Raw genomic sequence first — 24,094 nt, 5'->3', positions numbered from 1 at the left:
GAAAAAATTTAAAAATAATATTTCATAAAAACCTTTAAAATTGCCAGAGAAGTAAGGTAACACCAGTGACAAAAAAATAGTACATGCGGTTTTTAAATAAATGCACAAAAAAATTTAAGCTGTCATTTATGTGTATTCAAGTTTAAATGTTAGAAAAAGAAATACATTTTAAGACATCTTGCCATACCAAAAGTGGACATTTCTGTAGAATGACCCTTTAGCTAAATCAAAATGAGAGAACGAATTAGTACAACGTTGCCTCAGCTTACTAAACTGGACAACGAATTCTTAATTCGTGGCCACGATACATATATTTTTGTCCGCATGTCATATGCAAGGCTCCACATGACTCACCCTAATGAACGACATTGTGAACTATGCCAATGCGTTGAGGTCATTCAATCCAATCCAATCCAATTCAATCCAAACCAATCCCATAAAGGAACAGTAGGACAAAGAGCTTGTTTAAATCTAAGAGTCAGTCATTAAATAGTCACGAGAAACTGAATTATAGCTTTTTTTGGTTCAAGAAGCATGAAAAAATTATGTCTCAACAGAGTAGAATATGACCCCTTTAACAGATGCACACTATCTTGAGTTTAGGGTTGGTAAGATTTTTTAATGTTTTTGAAAGCAGTTTCTTGTGTAGTTTTTCATGATTCTTTGATAAACAGAAAGTTCAAAAGAAATTGAAATAGAAATCTTTAGTAACATTGTCTTTACTGTCACTTTTGATCAATTCAATGCATCCTTTCTGATTAAAAGTATTAATTTCTTTCAAACAAAATAACCTTACTGACCCCAAACTTTTGAACTGTAGAGTAAAAGCAGACTACATGACTGAAACAGTAACTATTGTGTTTATTTTACCTCATTCAGCGCCTGGCGGTCTGACTTGGGCAGGTTCTTTGACTGATTGTCTGCTTCTGCCCACTCCTTCATGATCTGCCAGCACAAATAAAGTCACATGATTCCATTCCTTCTTAAATACTCTTCTGGGTCACATAAGGACTACCTAAAAAAATCTCGCCTCACCTCATTGATGCGTTTCATTCGCCGTTCCTCCAGGTCCATTTTGGCGCGCAGGAAGTTGGCATGTTCACTGTCGTCACCCGGCATCTCGAAGTAAACATCCACGCCATCTGTAGGACGAGGAGTGGGCACTGCCGACAGGAGAGAAAGAGAGTTAATTAAGCACTAATCAGTGATTATTCAATCAATTAATCTATCAAAGAGGATAAGAAGGATCACTACAGCTCAGTGAGACTGAAGTAGAGTCAGTACAAGCAGTGTGTTAACTTTAAATCTTCAGTATCGCTGTATATGAGAGGGACTAAAGTGGAAGCATTAAAAATGCAATGACGTTTAACCTTATACATCCTGTTTAACCTCTGCTGAGTGTCTATGTGTGATAGACAATTTATGACTCCTGACACATGAAATGTCAGTTGTAAGACTCACGGTTGTCCATCCGTGTTTGAGGTTGGGTGGAGGCTTTGGCAGTCTGGAGGTTCTTGTCGTAGTAGAAGTTGTCCATGTAGTCTTGGCCCTGGAAATGAGAGTCAATGGGATACTCATACTCTTCTTGATCCTTCACTGTTGTGGCGGCTTCCTCCTCCTCAGCTTCCTCTACTTCAGCTGCCTCTTCTTCATTCCCTTCCTCTTCCTCCTCCTCTTCTTCCTCCTCTGCTTCTTCCTCTACTACCTCTTCCTCTTCCTCCTCCATGTCGTCTTCCTCGATGTCCGTCTCAGGGGAGGGACTGGGAGTGGGTGGCGTTGTTTTCACACTGATCGAACAAGAGGGATTTTAAAGTTAATTGTTTTTTTTTGACATTTTGTCAGTTGTAGGTCAAGGTGCAACCAGTGTATTCTGATTCCCAAATGAATGACTCTTCTGAACTGATTTTTTTTAAATTAATCAAATATAGCAGCATAACCAGTGTAGTCTGATTCTCAAACAATGACTCTACTGAGCTGATTCTTTCTAGTGAATGAGTCTTTTTAATCAATCAAAAACATACAGTGCAACCAGTGTAGTCTAATTCTTAAAGGAAGGACTATTATGAGGTGATTTGTTTTAGTGAATCAAACACATACAGAGCAACCAGGCCCTGCGGCAAACACACACAGGGGGACACCTCCCAACCCAACATACAATGCAACCAGTGTAGTCTGATTCCAGAACAAATTACTGAGCTGATTCTTTCTAGTGAATCAAACATACAAAGCAACCAGTGTAGTCTCATTCTCAGAAAAAAAGACTCTAATGAGTCAGTTCTATTTAGTGAATCAAACACCTACAGTGCAACCAGTGCAGTCTGATTCCTGAGTCAATTATTTTTAGTGAATCAAAAACATACAGCACAACAAGTGTAGTCTGACTCTTGAATGAATGAGTCTTATGAGACATTTCTTATTTGTAAACCAAATACATACACTGCAACTAATGTAGTTTGATTCCTAAACAGATTACTCTGTTGAGTTGGTTCTTTATAGTGAGTCAAACATACAGAGCAAGCAGTCTAGTCAGATTCCCAAATAAATGTCTCTTATGAGCTGACTGATTTTAGTGAATAAAACATACTGCATAATTAATGTAGTCTGATTCACGATTGACTGATTCAAATGAGTCTGTTCTTTTTAATGAATCAGAAACCCATCAGCCCATCCAGCATAGTCTGATTCCTGAATGAATGACTTTTATGAGGTGATTTTTTAGTGAATCAAAATCAGTGGTCTGAGTTCTGAATGAATGACAATAATGAGTCAATTATTTCCAGTGAATCAATCACATGTAGATTACAACTATAGTAACTGCAAGACTTAAAGTCTCCCTGTGGTGAAAATCAAGTTTTCAATGTTGTTTATATGTCTATGTGTTGTTTTTAATATGCTTTAAGACAAACCATGTGCAAATTCATATTCATCAACACCATTGCTGAGTATTTTCTGTTTAAAACTGCAGTGATCTAAAGACAGTTTCGCTGTTTGAAATCACTGGTGTTTGTGACGTCACAAACTACCTAGCAAACAAATCACGTCAACGTTTAGGATATCATTAACCGTGACTGCTCTGAAGCAGAAGAGTCTCAAGAAGCCAGATTATCCCGGTATATTTTTCTGTTGATATAAAAAATCTGGTAGATTTAGCAATGTAGCGGGTGTATGATGTATAATACGATGTTATGATGAACTATATGCCTTTCTCCACTGATTTTTAGAAGGCAGACTCAGATGGTGAATGGGAACAGGGTTTTTGTAACATTAGCAACACATTATTAGCAGCTATTTGATAATGTAGTCAAGCAAAAGGCTAATCATATTAATTACCGTCATGTGTCCGACGTTGTAAAAAGCGATACAATTGTGCTGCGTTTACCTCAGTAAGTTGACCGAGTGGATCTCTGAGCTTGCTTGAGAGAGTGGAGGCGGGGCTAATTAGTATATTCATAGATCCATGTATAATAAATGAAGCAAGGGTGAAGAGTTACACTCAAGCTATTTTAAGGCATGACGAAATTTTTTTCTCACAGGAAATAAAGTTTAAATATGTCATTTTGGTGATCCAAAATGGGTTTTAAGGGATACAATTATTGACTACAGGGGAACTTTAAATTAGTTGAGTTGGATATGTTTTTCAAGAACTAGATGTATTTATTATTGAATTCTCATAATTTGGTCATTTGAATTCCTTAAAAATACTAAAATAATCATTAATGAGCCGTTATGGAACAAGAATCATGAAGAGAAATTGGAATACTAATCATTAAATTCTTTACAATTTCCATCACTAGTTCAATCCTGCATTTAAATGCTGTTGTCACTCCCAAAACATTGCCGTATATGATGCTAATTATTAAAGTATGGATTAACAGTCAGTTATGGTGTTCCTATATAAAGCTCTATTAAAATAAAGAACCAAATGAATGTGTTGATATGCGTAATGATTAACAGACCACAAAACTTCTTTACCTGGTGGCAATTTTTTCTCCAGCCATAGAGACGAGGGGTGTTGTTTCTCCTTGTACAGTGTCTGCAGTCTCCGTCTCCCCCCTTCCACTCGATCCTGCCCTGCCGGGGCAACAGACGTACTCCACCCCACGGAAACGGTCACCGCACGGCAACAACATCCCATAACTATGCAGCTCCAGACTGTCAGCTGTGCAGGCCTAATGAGCAGGGCAAAAGATGAATGACTGCAGCAGTGCTTTAAAGTCAGTGCATTATTTCTTTTTGTTATCTTTTTGTAATTGCTCGTACATGTCAGGGTGAAATGACCTATAAATCTCAAATGGGAAAACCTGGAGTACCAGGAGATACTAGTGATAATGCAGAGAGGAAATGAGAAAAAGAAGATCATAGATCACAGCGGGCGACTGCAATTTCAGAGTCATCACACTAACCATTAAAGATGTGAAGCTATTAAAGTTCCAGTTCTTCCAATACTTTTTTCAGGTTGTAATTTTCTGAGCTTTTATTATTTACCTCTTTGGCGATGTTGTGCCAGTACACGTAGCTCTCACAGGAATCCATCTGCTCCTGGTGCAAGAAACGGCAGCGATCTGGGACCAAGAGTGCCTCGCTGACATACTCACCCACTGAGAGACAGAAAAAGAGTAAAACAATAAAATCACAGTCAATAAAAAAATAATAAAAACATTAAGAATAAAGCATGAAGCTACACTAGCGTTTATTATTTTATTTAGCAAGAACACATTAAATTGATCAAAAGTGACAGTAAAAGACTTAATGTTGCAAAAGATTTACATTTCACATAAATGCTGTTTTTTTAGCTTTCTATTCATCAAAGAAACAGTCTTCAAAAAATACAAAAATCCACAAAAGCAGTTTTCAACATTGACCAAACAAATAAATTACATTTAAAATATTTTAAAATCCAAAATATTTAAAATTCAAAAATATTTTAAATTGTAACAATATTTCACAATATACTTGTTTTTACTGTATTTTTGATCAAATAAATGCATCTTTCAAAAACACCCCCCTTTTTATGATAATGACTGGAATATATAAATAAATTCCAAGATAACCGAATGAGAAATTAGACAGACAATACTGGAGATAAAAAAAAAAAAAAAAGTGGTGTTAGCATTTTTAAAAATGCCCACGTGAGCTGATGAGGCAAATATAAGAAATGGGAACTTAAAATATATGCAGTATGTGAGCAGAAACCAAGGACAAAAGCTCCTCAGAGCCAAACCGCTGCACAAGCATTACATATTCATCAACATTAGTACTGAGCCAACAGATTTATGATTTATTTATTTATTTTTGGTTGTGATATAACATATTTGTACAGCATTGCAGATGCATTACAATGTACTACAAAATGATTCTGTCATATTATAGTTAAGAAATCTCAGAAACATCATGTAAGTGCCCCTATTATTCTAATGGTATTTTAACGGTTCCTAATTTTGTTTTGGAGGTCTTCTACAATAGGTTTACATGTATCCAAGGTCAAAAACACCTTAATTTTCTCATAATATACACTGCAGCATCACCTCTTTCTAACAGTAAAGGATTCAGTCTCTTTAAACCCCTCTTCTCCGAGAGCCTGCTCTGCTCTGATTGGTCAGACGGCCCAATCTGTTGTGATTGGTCTACTCTGCTCTGATTGGTCAGGTGGCCCAATTCCAGGCCTCAGCTATGACTATAGTGTTTGAGGGTGGGTCAAAGTGGACATTGTTTGCAGGCAGCCAATGAAGACCATCGGCTGGCATTATGCAAATTTGTTACAAACCTACGTAGGTTGAAGCAGGAAGTAAGACTGTAGTTACTGACTTGTTTTGGCAGTTCAGAATCGGTTCTATTTTGGGAGGCAATAACTCCATTTATTGTGCACTTTGATCTATAAAACTTTGCAGACTTTTTACATTCACAAACAGCTATATTACACACTGCATGAAAGGAAATATCAGAAAAAGATAATGGGGCACTTTAAAAGAAGGCAGCGGCTATTTGCACTAAGTGAAAATAGCATATTTTATAATATAAAATATAGCTATTTGCTATTATATATAAATATAATAGCAAATAGCATATTTTCTTAGCGATAGATAATAAATATATTATATTTACACTAAGTGACAATAGCAGCATTTTCTTAGCGATATGCTATTTACACTAGGTGAAAATAGTGAGAGATTCTATTTACACCATGCAAAAGTATCAGTTCTTTGCAATAAGAGTAAATAGTAATTAGATGCTATCTATACTTTATATTGGCAGATACTATTTGCACCTCAGTATTTTTGTACATTAACAGGATTCAATAATTTCATAGAGTGTAAATGATTATATTTATTAAAATTATTAAATGGATGCTGCCTTATTGATAGAAAACCCTCCCTACACCTTCCCCTAACCCTACCCAATAAAGACTTTTAATATTATTAAACACTCGTTCGCAGTTTTTTTTTAACTTTTAGAACATTATTTTCATTTTTATTGAAAATAAATGTGAGCTCGGCAAAAGGTGGATTTGAACCCGCATTGATCACGTTAAAAGCCAGGTCTTTGAGCCTTACTCACTACTGCTGTGCCACTGAAGATGTTGTATACTGTGTTTCTTTTTTAAAAATTGAGTGGCCTGACCAGACATTGGTGGGTGGAGCTTGTGTAAATACCATTTGCCAACAAGAGACGCTATTTGCACTTAGTGTATAGACACTCCGTTATTTACTCTTATTGCAAAGAACTGATACTTTTACATAGTGTAAATAGAATCTATCGCTATTTTCACCTAGTTTAAATAGCATATCGCTACGAAAATGCTGCTTTAGTCACTTAGTGTAAATAGAATATATTGCTATTTTCACTTAGTGTAAATAGAATAGGCCTATATTGCTATTTTCACTTAGTGTAAATAGCATATATCGCTAAGAAAATATGTTATTTTCACTTAGTGCAAATGGCCGCTGCCTTCAAAGAATTTTTCACCAAATAAACTGAGTAAATGATAGTAGAATTTTTATTTTGGGTGAATTGTTCATTCAATTCATGTCCAATAAAGAATTTAACTGCAAAACAGCTGTATGAACACATTATTGATTGAGGTTTACAACAAACTACATGTGATAATGCTGTGTAAATCTGGTCTATACTGCATTCTTGATGAGAGGTCTGTATTACAAACTGTTTAGGATGTGTTTCTGACTCACCCAGACAGCGGTAGGGCACGACGATGAAGGAGCGGGTCTGACAGTGACCCCAGCCCTTCTTACACCAGCCCAGGATGGTCGCTGGAGATGAGGCCTCTTCCACATGGGAGATCTGCAGTCCTGGATACATCTGACATACGACGAGAACGACAGACACAAACACACGTGAGGAAAGAGCAGGGGACAGGAGTCAGGATCACAAGAGTTGGAAGAAAGACAGGGGAATAATACATTTATCATGCAGATAATAGAAGAAAATGATGAGAACAAGGGGATGAGAAGGAATGGGACAAAAATAAACAAAACCACTCTGGATAAGGATCCATGTAAGTCATTTGGCCACAATTTGTCACTGCAGTGAAATGTTCAATTATTTTTGATCATGTTTCTGAAAAAGTACACTGTAAAAATATAGATATTTTTGAAGTTGTAAATAAAACAAATATTATTTGAGTACTGTATGTTTTACTTCAAAATTTTAAAATGTTACCTGCCATTTCTGTGTAATTAAATGTGAAATGTGCTACTTTCTGAGTGAAAATTGTTTCTAAACCAAATGTTTTTCAGTGTAGTTGCACATGGGAGTCATTTTATATAACCATATAGCTAAACCATACATGCAATTAATAGCAAGCCAGATAAATACATAATGGATGCTTTTTTTTTTTTTTTTTAGCTGATGGTTACTTTTTAATGGGAAACCTCTCATTTTACCACAAGAGGGAGTCGCTGAGTCAATCATGCCAGCAAGACTGCAGCACTTTAAAGGAATAAGAAAAACATTTCTGTGTTTGGCCGGCAGGGGGCGTCAGAAAACTCATTGCGTATTATTCACGAATTTCCAAAGCAATTACACTTCACCTTCAAAACATGTTTGGAGGGGCACTGAGTCATACTGAATCAGCTGTACATTATTGTGATTTATTTATGATTAAAAATAAAATCATAAACTGAATTGCACAGGAGGGAGTATAGGAAAAGAGGGAAAAATGGATAGATATGTACATATATTCAAGAATATACATGTGCATATTGTCACATTAGGTTTGTTTCACTATATATTTTTATATATAGATTAGATTTGACAAGACAAGGTCAGTTACACAGATAAAAAAAAAAAAAAAACCTTTTACTTGTAAGTTGTGAGTAAAAATTCAACATTATATTAAAGGGTTAGTTCACCCTAAAATGTAAATTCTGTCATTAATTACTCACCCTCATGTCATTCCACACCCGTAAGACCTTCATTCATCTTCAGAACACAAATTAAGATATTTCTGATAAAATCTGATGGCTCAGTGAGGCCTGCATTGACAGCAAGTTTCGAATCAATGGTTCGGAGCGTGTTTCAAACTGCCAAAGTCACGTGATTTCAGTAAACAAGGCTTTGTTACGTCAAAAGTGTTTCGAAATTTCAATGGTTCACCACTGGGGGGGCGTGACTTTGGCAGTTTGATACACGCTCCGAACCACTGATTCGAAACAAAAGATTCGTTAAGCTTCAAAGCTTCATGAAGCAGTGTTTAGAAATCGCTCATCACTAGATATTGTTGAATAAAGTCGTTATTTTGTTTTTTGGCACACAAAAAGTATTCTCGTTGCTTCATAACATTAAGGTTGAACCACTGTAGTCACATGAACTGTTTTAAATATGTCTTTAGTAGCTTTCTGGGCATTTGAAAGTGTTAATTGTCTTGCTGTCAATGGAGGCCTCACTGAGCCATCGGATTTTATCAAAAATATCTTAATTTGTGTTCTGAAGATGAATGAAGGTCTTACAGGTGTGGAACGACATGAGGGTGAGTAATTAATGACAGAATTTTCTTTTTTGTTTGAACTAACCCTTTAAAATGGATGTGAAAACCCAATGAATAACGTTCTCTTATTATCCACTTTTTTCTTTTTTTTTTCTTTTTTTTTACCAAGGACTACAGTGAAAGGATGAATTTGCTTAAACATTTGTCTACTTAAACTTTTTATACCTAAGACAACTGCTTAAAGGGTTTGCGCACACAATCTACTGCATTTCAACGTCCTTTAGCTGTAAATATATATTCAAAATACCGGACAACCTTGAATCCATTACTGCTCAATTATGACATATTGTTCAAATTAATGTAGAGTAGTATTTGCAAATATTCTCTGAAAAAGAGTATTGTCCTGGGTATATGCATGCATCAAATCCATTCGCACTGGGCTGAAACAAGTGAGAGTGTAATCTTACAGACATATGGAAAGGGATTATTATGTTCTAAACAAGCTCTGGCAATGAGGCTGCAGTCCACTGGCAGACTGCTAGTCTAAACCTCATCCAGCCAGGAGAATGACATATTCTTTGGCCTCTTCATTCCATTTTGATGTCACTCGTGCCAGCTAGCTTATGTATATGCCACTTCGTGCCAGGCTAGAATGCGGGCACAATAATGCTTTTAAAAGCCATTAGGCAGAATGACTGGTTGACTGGTTCAGCCCAGATTAGAGCACAACGAGGTGATTTTACACTGCGGAGCTAGGGACAGTGTGTTGATTCAGACAAGGTTGGACAGACATTGCTGGCACTTTTAGTGCAGAGAAAGACAAAACATGCTTTTTTTTTTTTTTTCAGGCTGACATCTCAATTTTCAGAATTGCTGTCATGCAATAATACAGGCTTAGAGTATTGTGCACTGATTTCAGCCATGAAATACGCTAAATCTTATTCGGCGAGACGCGTTGCTGTATTTGGCAATCGAGATATATTGAATGACCAGAAGAATGCAGGAAAGCATGGAATTTTTCAATCTCGTTATCCGTCAGGAATGCAATGGAAATTGGCACTATACAACATTGCAAATCTACAGGGATGCAGGGGAATGCTATTTTGCAATGTTGATATCCTAAAGGGACATGGAAGTGTATTCGGAAGTGCTGCTGTAAACTGATGAAAAACCAAGGAAAACAGCTAGGCATCATTGCTCATCGCTAATTCCACTAGATGAGACAACAGGGAACGAAAACTTGCAATCCTCTTAGGAGTCAGAGAATACAGTCACATTAGCCGCACAATATGTTTGAGCCCGGGGCGTACGGAGATCATAAATCTCCACTGCTGATTGATGGTGAAAAATATGGCCATTATCCTGCACACTTAATACGGGAAGAGTTAGAGAGAGATTTGCATCGAGTTCCCTGTGTATGCACATAAACGGCATTGCACATTTTATTCTTGTTTTACAATGCTAATATTAGAGCAGGCTGCCCTCGGCGTTCACCTTGAGAATATGTTTGAGCGGAGATTGTCTGAGCATGCTTGTCCACATAGTAATTAAACCAATCACCGTGCATGCTAATGTAGGTGTGCTGAGTTTGATGTTTTGTGCTTGACTGAAATTAATTACATGAGTTCAACAAAACAGAATAAAAGTAGAAGAGAACATAATACAATCGGTCAAATAGAATAGGAATCCACTGAGCAGAAAAGAGCAGTGGAATAGAACCGAACAGGAGCACAAAACAAAACAAAACAAAAAAAAAGAATCCAAACAAAACACAAAACAAAAATGGAATGGAATCAAGTTATATGAAACTAAATCAAACTGAAAAACAACAAAACAAAAACACATGGAACGGAATGAAACAATGGAATAGCACAAAACAAAACACTGTAAATAAATAATAAACCTCAAAAGAAATATGAGAGAAGAGCAAAAAAAAAAAAAATATGAAAATAAAAATAGAAGAAATTAGATTAAAGGGTTAGTTCACCCAAAAATGAAAATTCTGTCATTAATTACTCACCCTCATGTCGTTCCACACCCGTAAGACCTTCGTTCATCTTCAGAACACAAATTAAGATATTTTTGATAAAATCCGATGGCTCAGTGAGGCCTGCATCGCCAGCAAGATAATCAACACTTTCAAATGCACAGAAAGCTACTAAAGACATATTTAAAACAGTTCATGTCAAGTCAAGTCAAGTCACCTTTATTTATATAGCGCTTTTTACAATGTAGATTGTGTCAAAGCAGCTTTACATTGATAACTGGTACATTGTTTGGCTGCACAGCAGCTCTTAAAGAATAGTGTCAATGCAGGCAGATCAAAAGCACTGTTGAATATCAAATGTCAAGTCAAGTGTCCCCAACTAAGCAAGCCAGAGGCGACAGCGGCAAGGAACCCAAACTCCATCAGGTGGCAGACAAGTGGCAAATTGGTGTTAAAATGGAGAAAAAAACCTTGGGAGAAACCAGGCTTAGTCGGGGTGCCAGTTCTCCTCTGGCACCCCGACTAAGCATGTGACTACAGTGGTTCAACCTTAATGTTATGAAATGACAAGAATACTTTTTGTGCGCCAGAAAACAAAATAATGACCTTATTCAACAATATCTAGTGATGGGCAATTTCGAAACACTGCTTCATGAAGCTTTACGAATCTTTTGTTTCGAATCAGTGGTTCTGAGCTCGTATCAAACTGCCAAAGTCACATGAACCATTGAAATTTCGAAACGTTTCGAAACACTTATGACGTAACGTAGCAGTTTGATACACGCTCCGAACCACTGATTCAAAACAAAAGATTCATAAAGCTTCGAAGCTTCATGAAGCAGTGTTTTGAAATCACCCATCACTAGATATTGAATAAAGTCGTTATTTTGGCGTACAAAAAGTATTCTCGTCCCTTCATAACATTAAGGTTGAACCACTGTACACACATGAACTGTTTTAAATATGTCTTTAGTAGCTTTCTGGGCGTTTGAAAGTGTTAATTTTCTTGCTGGCAATGGAGGCCTGACTGAGCCATCGGATTTTATCAAAAATACCTTAATTTGTATTCTGAAGATAAACGAAGGTCTTACGGGTGTGGAACGACATGAGGGTATGTAATTAATGACAGAAATTTTTGGGTGAACTAACCCTTAAAATATAATAGAAAAGAGCACAAAACAAATACTGTAAATAAAGCTCAAAACAAAAGAAATAGGAGAGAATACAGCACAAACAAAACAAAAACAAATGGAACAGAATGTAACAATAAAATTGAAAAGACTACTAAAATAGAACAGAAAAAAAGCACAAAACAAAATATCGTAAACAAACCTTAAAACAAAATAAACAGGAGTAAAAACAAAACGAAAGCAAAAAACAAAACAAAACAAAACAAAAAGAAAACACAAAAGAAAACAAAACAATCAGAATAGAATAGCACCTCTTGGCAGTATGACAGGATCTTGCTGGGCTGGGTGAAGCATCCCTGCCGCCCCTGAGGATCTGGTTCCCACTGTCCGCTCTCAGTGTTCATGTGTAGAAGCTGACGACCACAAAACATGGCAATCTGAGGTTCTGCCACATGAGGACCACCAACCGGTCCATTCACCTCTGTCATGGCCAGAGCCTGAGAAAAGAGAGAGAGAGAGATTTTGACTTTTATGCTGATTCAAAGTCAAAGTGACCTTCAATTCTACATTAAAACATTACATTTGCTGTACACATATGTTCTTGCAGGTGCTTTCTTACACAACTAGACTTGTGACTACAGTATAACCAAAGCAAGAATACAAGTCAAGTGTCAATCTATTGCAATACATTACAACATAGTAGACAAACACAACAGAAAATGTGTATACAACACTTTAATCTTCTAGAGAAGATATGCAAACTTCATATCTTTTATAGTATTGAGAAAGTGAGAGAACTCATTGTTCGGAGTTTGAAGCGGCCTACATTCTCGATAAAAACAAGTTAAGCCTGGCTGCCTGTTATTACTGCAAACCACAGAGCGATAAGAAATATTATAGGCCAGCAAAAATTCAGAGCGATAGGAAAGTGGAAAGGAAAGGACGAGGAGAGACAGAGACAGGAACGAAGAGTGAGTACAGTTGTTATCACTGCCCTGACAGCAAGGAGGAAATATAACATGGAGCCTCATTACTGAATTTCAAATTGAGCCAGCAAGCCAGACCTACTGATAACCCTAAATGCAGCTTATCCATCTTGCATCAAACCTGTGTGTCTAACTGAAGGACAAGCAAAGACAGTACATTGAGCTGCAGATGTGCACAGCAACAGCTTTTGTCACTGGATAGTCACAAATATGTCTGCTCACCCATCAGGCGAAAATGTTAACGAATTCAAAAGGGCAAAATGTGAACTATTATCTTTAAAAAGGTAGAAGAGGCGCAGTAATATAATTGCCATTTTATCAACAAAACAAAGTGGCATTTTCTCTGTGAATATGGTATTTATTCTGTCAATGAAGTGCACTTTCCACAATCCCTTCTTGATTATCTCCGGCTGTGTTGGGAGTGGAAAGCTGTACATACGGCACTGTAAATGTAAACAGCATTTAAATAAATGAATAAATAAACACTTTAAATAACAAGTAAATATCTTAATAAATAAATAAGATACTAAAATAGTACTATTATTAAATAACATATTAATTATGAATAAACAAACAAACAAATAAATAAATACTTTAAATAATAAATAAATATTTTAATAAATAAAATACTAAAACAATACTATTATTAAATAAAATATGAATTATAAATAAATAAAAACACTTTAAATAATATATAAATATTTTAATAAATAAAATACTAAAACAATACTATTACTAAATAAAGTATTAATTATGAATAAACAAACAAATAAATAAACACTTTAAATAATAAATAAATATTTTAATAAATAAAATACTAAAACAATACTACTACTAAATAAAGTATTAATTATGAATAAACAAACAAATAAATAAATAAACACTTCAAATAATAAATAAATATTTAATCAATAATAAAATACTAAAATAATATGATTATTATTTTAGTATAAATTATGAATAAATAAATACATTAATAAATACTTTAAATAATAAATACATATTTTAATAAATAAAATACTAAAATAATACTATTGTTAAATAAAATATTAATTATGAATAAACAAAAAATAAATAAACACTTTAAATAAACAAATATTTAAAAAAAAAAATTACTAAAATAATACTATTATCAAATAAAATATGAATCATGTATGAAAGAATGAATGATTGAATGAATGAATGGATGAATGAATGAATGAACTTGTTTCAATTAGTTTCAAACTGTATACAATATCAGTGGAAATAAAATTAGATTATACATGGAAATTAAATGAAATATAGGCATATAGTATTCAGGTGTTCCTTGCATTCAAATAACACAGCATACATACTGCATACTGCAGGAAATAGTAAGAGTACGGCATTGAGAACACACCCTCAGGTCCTGATTCATTCTATTCTCACCTTCTCTCTCACATCACTCAGTTTCTAGTTCATTCACATCCTCTCTGTCTCTTTGGCAAAGGATGTAGGTATTGATCTGAAATCTGTTCAGCACTCCTGGAGGAAGGGCCCCGGGGACAGTCACACATGCAGAGCAAACAGTAACCCCGTGCTAGAGTCAGATGTTAATACAAGCTCGTTGACCACCAGGTCATTTGAGTACAGCAACACAGAGCAGGAAACAAGGGATCAGGCGAGAAGAGAAAGTCTAATCAGGGGAGAGGCTTCATTTCATTTGGTTATCTACCCATTTCACTGTTTAAGGCTTAGTAGCTGTAGTCGGCACACTAATCGCTTCTCTGCAATGAGGAAAAAATGAGTGTTTGTTTCTGTGTTTGTATATTACATGCATGTCATTTGTCTTCTGCAGGGACAAGCCTCACATATATACATATTTTTTGTATGTAGTCTACAATTTATTCTAAAGCCACTTAGAAAATATAAAAAAAAAGCCTGTTGTTACTAAACTCACTTTAATAATCCCAAAGCAAATGAAATCACATCAGATATATAGCTGTGGTCATATTTAATTCAGAAAGTCAAAAATATTATAATATGAGGAAATGTATGGTGAGTGTTACTTAAAACAAGTGGTGTGGAAAAATAACTAATCAAAAATAATGCTTTTAAATTATTCATTTTATAAAACAGATTATAAAATAAACAATAAAAAACAATGATTTTGAGACAACAAAATAAAATCAACATGCACAAGAATCGTCACTGACAGGGCTGCTTTTTAGAAGAGAAAATTACTGCGCCTTTCAAAAGCATCATTAATCTGGGGTTTGTCTGCGCTGGAGTGATTTATCCTGGATTAAGTCTAATCTGATAAATTAGAGTCAAATTTATATCAGGGTACAGACACTGAATTGATGAGAGGCAGCCATTTAAATGAGTGATTGTTTATGAGTGTCAGATGGAGCACTAGCTTCACTTATCCTGACACACAGCCAGAACTGAATATCAAAATCATCTAGAGAAAAAAACATTTTATTTAAAAATGTATCTTTTCCATTACACCCCTTATATATATATATATATATATATATATATAACGTAATGGTGTAATGGTGCATTCAGTGAGATGTTGAATACAGTCAGTCACAGGCAATCCACACTCCAATCCAGAAGGGGGCGCGCACGGTAATGCAATGCTGTTTGCTAACCCCACAAAACGAAAAAGTGCAGAGGAAGAAGAATAGATGATCTATGCATAGATTTGTTTACGTGTAATCTCTTAACTAGTGTTTCAACCACGGAAAGACATCAATAAAACAGCTTGAGAATACAAGTAGCATTACATTTACCTCAGGCAAGTCATTCAGTGTCCACAGCATGTTAGTTCACTATATATATATATATATATATATATATATATATATATATAAAATTCACTATATATATATAATTTAAAGATTTTTCTAATTTAATAGCATATTTTTAATTCTAAACCAATCTGATAAATGAATTCTAAATTAATGTATTCCATTGTCTATGTCTGGCTAATTCAAGCTAGGAGAATTTCCTTCTTTATCACACAACTAGTAATTTTGATCAGTTCGGTTCTGCGGCCAAGAGCAATTTTAAGAGAACGGTAATGACTAATGACAAACAACACATTGTAACTTGATTATAACACCAGACTGGGTGTGCGTCAGTCTTGAATATGATTCTGCATGCGTGAATTCTGAGGGGGAGTGCTGTTGCGAGGTTGCACGACTTCTTACTTGTAGGCGGGAAGACGCAATCAAAGCAAAAAACAGCTTTTAGAAGCCTGTCACAGTTTTTTTTTACACTCCAAAGCTCGCTGCATTTCAATGGCATCCCCAGCGAGGGCACCAGTCTGGCAACCCTGGCAAAGACTGGAAACCCGGCGTACTTTAATCTTCAATGACAGAGTGAATGACAGACACACAGCACTCAGGCAACCAATTAGAGTGGAGATGCCCACAGGGAAGGGAAAAAAATGGAAAAAAGAGAGAGAGAAAGGCAAAATGTGAAAGTGATCAAAGGAAAACCCTGCCTCTGCTGGCCAATGCAAAAACGTTTGAAGTCCTAATTAAAATTTATGAGGAAATAAATATATAAATCTGAGCTGTAAATATACAATAAATATACAGAGCCCGCAAGAGAGAGAGAGAGAGCAGCATTAGTGCAGAGCTGAGAATAAGAGGCAAATGCCATTAGGAGACTGTTGGATTAAAAATGATGAAAAAAAGGCTTGACAAATGGGTTTGTACCGCCACTGCAGCGTTTGCAGTGCACACCCGTGTGTGCGAAATGCTCCGAGAGAACCCTGGTGTCATGACCTTGCGCTTAGTCATCGCTGAATTTCAGCTGTTGATTACTCATGAAAGTGTTCTGAAGTGAACATCTGCTCGTGTCACTCTTATTTTTGAGTAAAACAATATAAAGTTTTTCCCTCTTTTTAAGCACAGATTATGGTTTGATTTTATTGATTTTACAAAACATTACAAATAAAATTAGTTTTAATGTTAACATTTTCTGTATTATCAGTATCTGTGTGATATTGAAGCATATTTTTATAATGAATATTTTTTCCAGTTCGGACAGTATAATCTTTTTCTTTACCAAATTTTAAAGCACAGTTATCCTCAACTGAATGCTCAACTGAAAATTCAATGAAAAATTACCAAAAAAATTTAGTGTTGCAAATTATAAAACGGTTAGTTCCTGTCCTTGATTCTGATTGGTCAATAGCTGTGTTTTATTCACGATAAAACACGGCTATGACCGCTTCACCCAACGGTTCTGTGTATCACTACACAACACCCTTAGCAACCACTCTTAGCAACGTAAACTGTATTTTCACAATTGATATTGTTCATTGAATCTTACTGTATTATGTAGAAGAGTATTGTGAGAAAGACATCGAGTGAGCGAGTTTATTACCTGCATTCAGATTTAACATTTTCCTTCAGGTCAGTCCTATGTTCATAATAAAAAATCTGTTTAAATGTACGATGTATTATCTTGTCCTTTTAACAGTAAGGGGTTTTCCCGTGACTGACAGCGCTAGTCAAAGCATTCGTCAGTGGCGTCTTGTTCCGTGTTCACAACAATTCAGTCTTTTCAATGTAAAAGTCTTCGCTACTGACTGACACACTTATAAAGACAGTCTTTGCCGCCACCTAATGGCATAATAATGTAACTTCTGTTGCTGTTTACGGTCAGGGACTATTATTTTCCAGCGGAAGGAAGGCTTTTAGTGAAAATTTACTTCATAAAACTTGCATTGATACATATTTTTGGCTTTAATATATATATTTTTTAAAAGCAATAAGGTACTTGAGGCTAGTGCTGTATCGTGATTAAGTCATGGCTGAAGGGCGTTGTTAGGCACAATGCGAAGCATATTCATCCGCACAGTCACACAGAGCTGAAGCACAACCAAAACAATGTTCTTCCACAAAATACATGCAGTTTTGTTTTTAACCGCTAGAGGGCCTAAAGTTACATTGTGTACCTTTAAAATTAAATCTAAAAAAGTAAATCAAATATGAATATCATATATACAAAGTATATTATACTTTTTATTTATGATATTCATATTTTCAATGCCTGATTTCAAACAAATCAACAACTCAACAAATCTATGCTGAAACTTCAGTTAGATGCTTAATCAAAATATATTAAAAATACAATTATAACAAGATAAACAAATAAAACATACACAAAATGAGCAACGGATGTGTAGAACTTCAAAATCTGTGTAGATTCTGTGCGGGCCTATTTGATTACATTACACTGAACCGAAACATACACAATTTTTACATACCGTGAAAGAAAAGCTTTTTTTAAGACCTTTGATGTGGTTTAAAACAGGATGAACCAGGGCATGGTACGGGACCTGCACCTCTGTCTAATGAAACTCATGCTCAGATAATGGGATAAGATTTTCTTCTTTTTTTTAACTGGAGGAAGGTCAAAACCACATGGGAGACTTCCGGACATTTGAGAAGATAACCTGTCTGTATGCTCTCGAGCTCTTAGTTCCATATGCACACATGGCACAAACACACATTCAGAAACACACACAGTCGAGATCAATATCCAGAGATGCTGTACAATCCTGTTCCTTCAATCGATATCAGTGCTTTAGGAGCCCCGAGGTCTGATCTAAAACACGCGCGCCCGCACACACACATACAAACAGGAGGTCTGTTATATACCAAGTGTTATGACTTAGGCCAGATTGCATTCTGGGAATAGCAAATACGCATGACTCCATGATGTGCATCATGCTATTAATTCTCACAGTCTGCTAAAATCTGAGCCGGGTTACACAATGGTTGATGTTCTTCATCCAAAGCAGAAAAAAAGTACTAAGTAGCAACTCCTCTCGGATAAATGATCCGTCTGTAAGCGTTATTGTATTGGGGATGACAGAGATGAACGCATGTTCTTATTCACTACAAGGTATTTAAGATGCAGCCTTTTATCTTGCTTGTTGATGACAGATGTCATCAGTCTTGAAACACTTCTTGGCAGGTTGAAGTGGAAGGCTTATGCTTAAAGGGATAGTTCACCTAAAAATGAAAATGTACTCACATGTCGTTTCAAACCTGCACGACAGAATTTTTTAACAGTTTACCGGTCACTCTTTTCAAAACAATTATAATGAATATAAATTGGATGTTTTAAGCTTAAAATGAACAAAGAACAAACAAACAAAAAGAATCTTAAATGTGTCCTAAAAGTAGGCCATATGACTTGTGAGCTAAACTTGGGTCAGTAAGATTTTTTTGAAAGAAATTAATACCTTTATTCAGCAAGGATGCATTAAATTGATTGAAAGGGACAGTAAAGACATTCATAATTTTACAAAAGATATCTATTTTAAATAAATGCTGTATTTTAAAACTTATTTAAATAGAAAAGTTATTTTAAATGATAATATCTTACAATATTTCTGCTTTTACTGTAGTTTTGATCAAATAAATGCAGCCTAGGTGAGTATAAGAGACTTCTTTCAAAAACATTAAAGGGATAGTTCACCCAAAAAAGAAAATTCTGTTATCATTTACTCCCCCTCGAATTGTTCCAAACCTGTATATATTTCTTTGTTCTGCTGTACACAAAGGAAGATATTTGGAAGAATGTTTGTAACCCCCGTTGACTACCATAGTAGGGGGGAAAAAAAATACTATGGTAGTCAATGGGGGGTAAGATCTGCTGATGACAGAAATGATGACAGAATCTTTATTTTTGGGTGAACTATCCCTCTAAAAAATCTTACCAACAACCAAATAATCATTTAGGGTACTCAAAGCCTTCGGAACCAGATCAGTCTGATTTGGGAATTAATAATCCTGGTTTTGTCAACTTGATCAATAAGCAAAAAGATTTGCTCATAAATTGAACATCACTATATATACCATGGAGAGCTAGGGCAGATTTGATATATATATATATATATATATATATGTATGTTCCATTGGAGAAAGAAAGAAAATCATAAGGATATGGCAAAACACAAGGCTGAGTAAATAAATGCATTTTTTGGGTGAACTCTCTGTTTAAGTTCTCTGCTTGGGGAGATTTAACTCCGGCAAACCAAATGATGCATGTAAACAACATCTAATAGCAAACTCCCCTGCAGATAGAACCGACTACATGGCATTATTAGATACAAAAAGGAAGCAGGGATGGGATCAAGCTTAATTTTTGTTCTGAGGCACATAGTGAAATTAGCAAAAGATAATAATGAAAAACAAAGAAAACTTCAGAAGATATATTGAAATGCTTTCCGGGACTAAAAGAAAACATTTTGCTGTATGATAAAATAGCATTCATGTGCCTCTCGCTATGAAAATTGCAGCATTTCATACCACGTCTCGATAAAAAGAAAATCCCATCAATGCAGATTTAGTCATTGTTCCATTTTAATCGACCACGCCATCTCGCAAATGTAATTAGATTACATTCTGATCCATTCCATTAAGTTCAGTTCAATTCAGTTCAAAAGCTTTATTATCCATTACATTTAAAAACAGAAAATTATATTTGGCTCATAATGCAAGTCACAAGCTCCATTGTAATGCTTTTGAAGAGCTGCATTTGATTCCTGTGTGCTCTTGAACTCTAACATTCAGCAGTCGTCGATTAAACCCTGTTAAATGGCCGTGACTACATTCACAAATTACACCGGCCCATTTAAAATGGATTTGCTCTCATTCACTGCTACTCCCTCTCCATCTGTACAATGGAAACTCAAGATTTTATCGTGCAAAAGGCCAGGCACACACAGTTCAAGCCTTTAAAGCAGTTTGTGTACTGGTTTCTGGAGGGTTCTGTCGTGATTGATTTTCCTTCATGTCAAAGTGAAGTTCAGAAAGCTGTATGTTCCCCACAGCTCATTCAGGCAAAGAGCGAGTGTTCGCCTTAGCCGAGTGAAACTCCTTAATAGGACAGTCAGAGCTGGTACAAAGAACAACATAGAAGAGGGAAGGGAAGCACAGACAGACATACACCTACACTGAAATGGGATTTGGCTCAAGTACTCAGACTTTAAACCAATGACTTTTAACAAACCACACACACACACACACACACACACAACACACACACACACAGTACATTTCCTAGGTGAAGGGCATGAACAGACTAGTTAGACTACTTTGACACAGAAAGATAGCATTAGAAAGGGTAGGTTTTTTTTTTTTCCCTAAAAGAAATTAAAACTTCTAATCAGTAAAGATACATTAAAATGATCAAAAGTGAAGGTAAAGAGATTTATGATGTTACAAAAGATTTCTGTTTCAAATAAATGCTGTTCTTTTGGACTTTCTATTCAAAGTATCCTGAAAAAAGTAGCAGTTTTCACAAAAATATAAAGCAACTGTTTTTAACTGTTTTCACTTATTTAATAAAAATTAAAAGTAAGCAGCAAATCAGCATGTTAGAATGATTTCTGAAGGATTATGTAACTGAATACTGAAAAATTCTACATTTTTAAAGAGACATGAGGTCATGACATAAGAATCCAAATTTGCCTTGATCTTTTGACATTTAGGGCCCTATCATACACCTGGCGCAATGCGGCGCCAGGCGGGACGCAAGTGTTTTTTGCTAGTTTCAGCCCGACGCAGTTATCATTTTCACGTCCTGCGGCACGTTGTTTAAACAGCAAATGCATATGCGCCCATTTGTGCACCCATGGGCGTGCTGGTCTGAAAACGAGTTGTGTTCAGGCGCATTGTTGGCGCATTGCTATTTTGAGGCAACTGAAATAGACTGCGCCAGTGACCAACTGAAACCTGGTCTAAAGTCAATGGCGCAATATCTGTTTGGTTATTTAAAGAATGCGTTAGTAATATGCGCCTATAGGCAGGTGCACAACGTGAGTACACTCTCCTTATTACACACACAGGGATGCGCAGCAGCACACAAACATGCCAAATATTAAAAATAAAAGGATTACAATGTAAAAGACTATTATTGTGTGCATAAAGATAAAAATGCTTTTGGTGGAATCCGGCTTGTCCCGTAGATGGTCTGCTCGGGCGCTTTAACCTCGCGCACGAGCAGATCGTTTTCATCGCTAGAGAAGCGTTCAGTTTTTCCGCTTGCAAATTCCGCCATGTAAATACCGAATCCACCATGGCGCGAGTGCAACTGGCTTTTAAAGGGAATGGGAGATGAGACTCTGATTGGTTTATTGCACAAAACACACCCATTACTCAATAAGAGAACAGGGACAACCCTTTTAGACCATGTGCCGGGAGCGCCGACCATTATTCCCGTCGTTAAACTAGCAAAAGGGGATTCGACACGCCCTAAGTGCACTTACGCCGTGCACTTTAGACCATGCGTTTAGATAGCTTAAAATGTTCATAGCTTAAAATGTCCTCCTCATTATAAAACAAAGCATTTATTTAATCAAGCTCCAAAAACAGCTCGTTTGGATATTGTGGGATTTATTATGTCACACGGGCAAACACATTTGCACATGACTGCCACCAGAGCAAGACATGGACGAATAGTTTTACATCATCACACCACAGGCCCCGCCCACTGGCGTTCAGTTGCTTAACGGCGTGCCTACACCAGATGCAAGCCTCGCGTCAAAAGCAAACAGAACCCATTATTATAATCACTGATGCTGTCTACACTGGATACAGATGCGCGTTCACTTTACTCCACACGCTTCAATCTGCCGACAACAGGACAGATGGAAGAGTAAATAGAAAACCTAAAGGAACATTTGCTTTGACGCGTCCTGTTTAAATGGCTCATTTGCTCATTTCTGTGGGGACTTCAGAAGGATCCCAGTGTCAGGAACAAGTGGATGGTTTATTTTTAATGCTGTCATGGATCACGTCAGAGGATTATATGTTTGTTCTGAGAATTTGACTGAAGATTGTTTTGTAAACGAGGCACAGTGTAATGGAGAGTTCGTAATCTTTTGTTGAAATATGAAGCAGTCAGCTGTATTGGATCTGACAGCAGCTACATCACAAAACAATTTCATATTGCTTTGTCTGTAAATGCTGCTTTTACCGCATTTGTTTTCTTGTGCAAAAAAAACTTTATTAACATTATAAGTGAACCTCAAGGAATTAGCTATTACCTATTTTTTTGTTCTTTGGAATGACATTCACCAATAAATCAGAGAGAAAAACACCAGAAATGTGTATTAAGTAAGTACATTGATCGCCATACTAAAGCAAACACAAAACCGCCCCATAGTCAATCTACCTTCCCTTGAGATTGTGTTCCAGCTGTTTGCGGCAACATATGAAATATAGTTCATTCAATAACAGTGTCCTGCTTTCTGATTAAATATTCTACACTGGTCGCTGTTTCTGGTCGTGGATGCAGGATGACATCATGCCTGGCGATGATGCAATCGTGCAGAGCTGCTGGGTAAGTGAGCAGGGAGAGGACGCCAGTTCATCATGTGTCACCTTTTAACAAGTCAACCTCATTTTAATCCATCAGACCACCCTGCAGTAAATATGGAGTGTATGGATTGTGTGTGTGACAGTGTGCGTGGATCCTCTATTCATTAGAGATGCAGCCATCTCCATTTGTACCCATGTGTGATAGGATGAGGCCATACACCATGCGTCTTTTTAGACATGCAACAGTTAGGGGGGTCGCAGGTTTTTTTGTTCCTTGCACTACTAAATCACGGTTCCTCCATGCTTTGAATGTAGAATAAAACATCAGTATTCATCTGCAAAGGGTGTTTTGGTGTACCTTAGTCAAGATATACGTCATATTGAATTGATGCTAATGAAAATGAGGTTCTGGGGGATAGAAGTTAAGTCTGTTTATTGGATTATATTAATCACAAATGGCAAAATATATAATTTCTTTTGTCCAAAATATATTTTAAACATTTTAAATATATTTAAAATAAAATAATTTATTGTTATGGTAAAATGCATGCATAAATGAAGATCAATATAATATAGATATATATTAAAATTTTAACAGTGGGAAAGCTACTTTCTATTTTTGCTGTAATGTTTTTTCTTAAAATAAAAATGAGTTAAACAATAAACATAAAAAAAAAAAAACTATTATATATTTTGTTTCAATCAATGTGGTTATCAATTTATATATATATTCA

At 35.9% G+C, this 24,094-nt stretch overlaps 1 protein-coding gene across 2 annotated transcripts in view; it reads right to left on the bottom strand.

Moving 5' to 3' along the window:
- The window catches only part of aplp1 (amyloid beta (A4) precursor-like protein 1), a 65,993-nt gene that overhangs the window by 11,335 nt on the left and 30,564 nt on the right, over nt 1–24,094 (bottom strand). For both annotated transcript variants that reach the window (XM_051862238.1, XM_051862239.1), the window contains exons 2-8: nt 12,370–12,555; nt 7,185–7,314; nt 4,486–4,598; nt 3,973–4,169; nt 1,462–1,787; nt 1,036–1,163; nt 871–945 (exon numbers count right to left, since the gene is read on the bottom strand). In XM_051862238.1, coding sequence (XP_051718198.1) covers nt 871–945; nt 1,036–1,163; nt 1,462–1,787; nt 3,973–4,169; nt 4,486–4,598; nt 7,185–7,314; nt 12,370–12,555 — 1,155 coding nt within the window. The remainder of the gene's footprint in view (nt 1–870; nt 946–1,035; nt 1,164–1,461; nt 1,788–3,972; nt 4,170–4,485; nt 4,599–7,184; nt 7,315–12,369; nt 12,556–24,094) is intronic.

The sequence above is a fragment of the Ctenopharyngodon idella genome, chromosome 15 (assembly GCF_019924925.1).
Source record: "Ctenopharyngodon idella isolate HZGC_01 chromosome 15, HZGC01, whole genome shotgun sequence".
NCBI classification, from domain to species: domain Eukaryota; kingdom Metazoa; phylum Chordata; class Actinopteri; order Cypriniformes; family Xenocyprididae; genus Ctenopharyngodon; species Ctenopharyngodon idella.
Note: the sequence above shows the minus strand (reverse complement) of the source record. Positions and strands in the feature narration are given on the sequence as shown.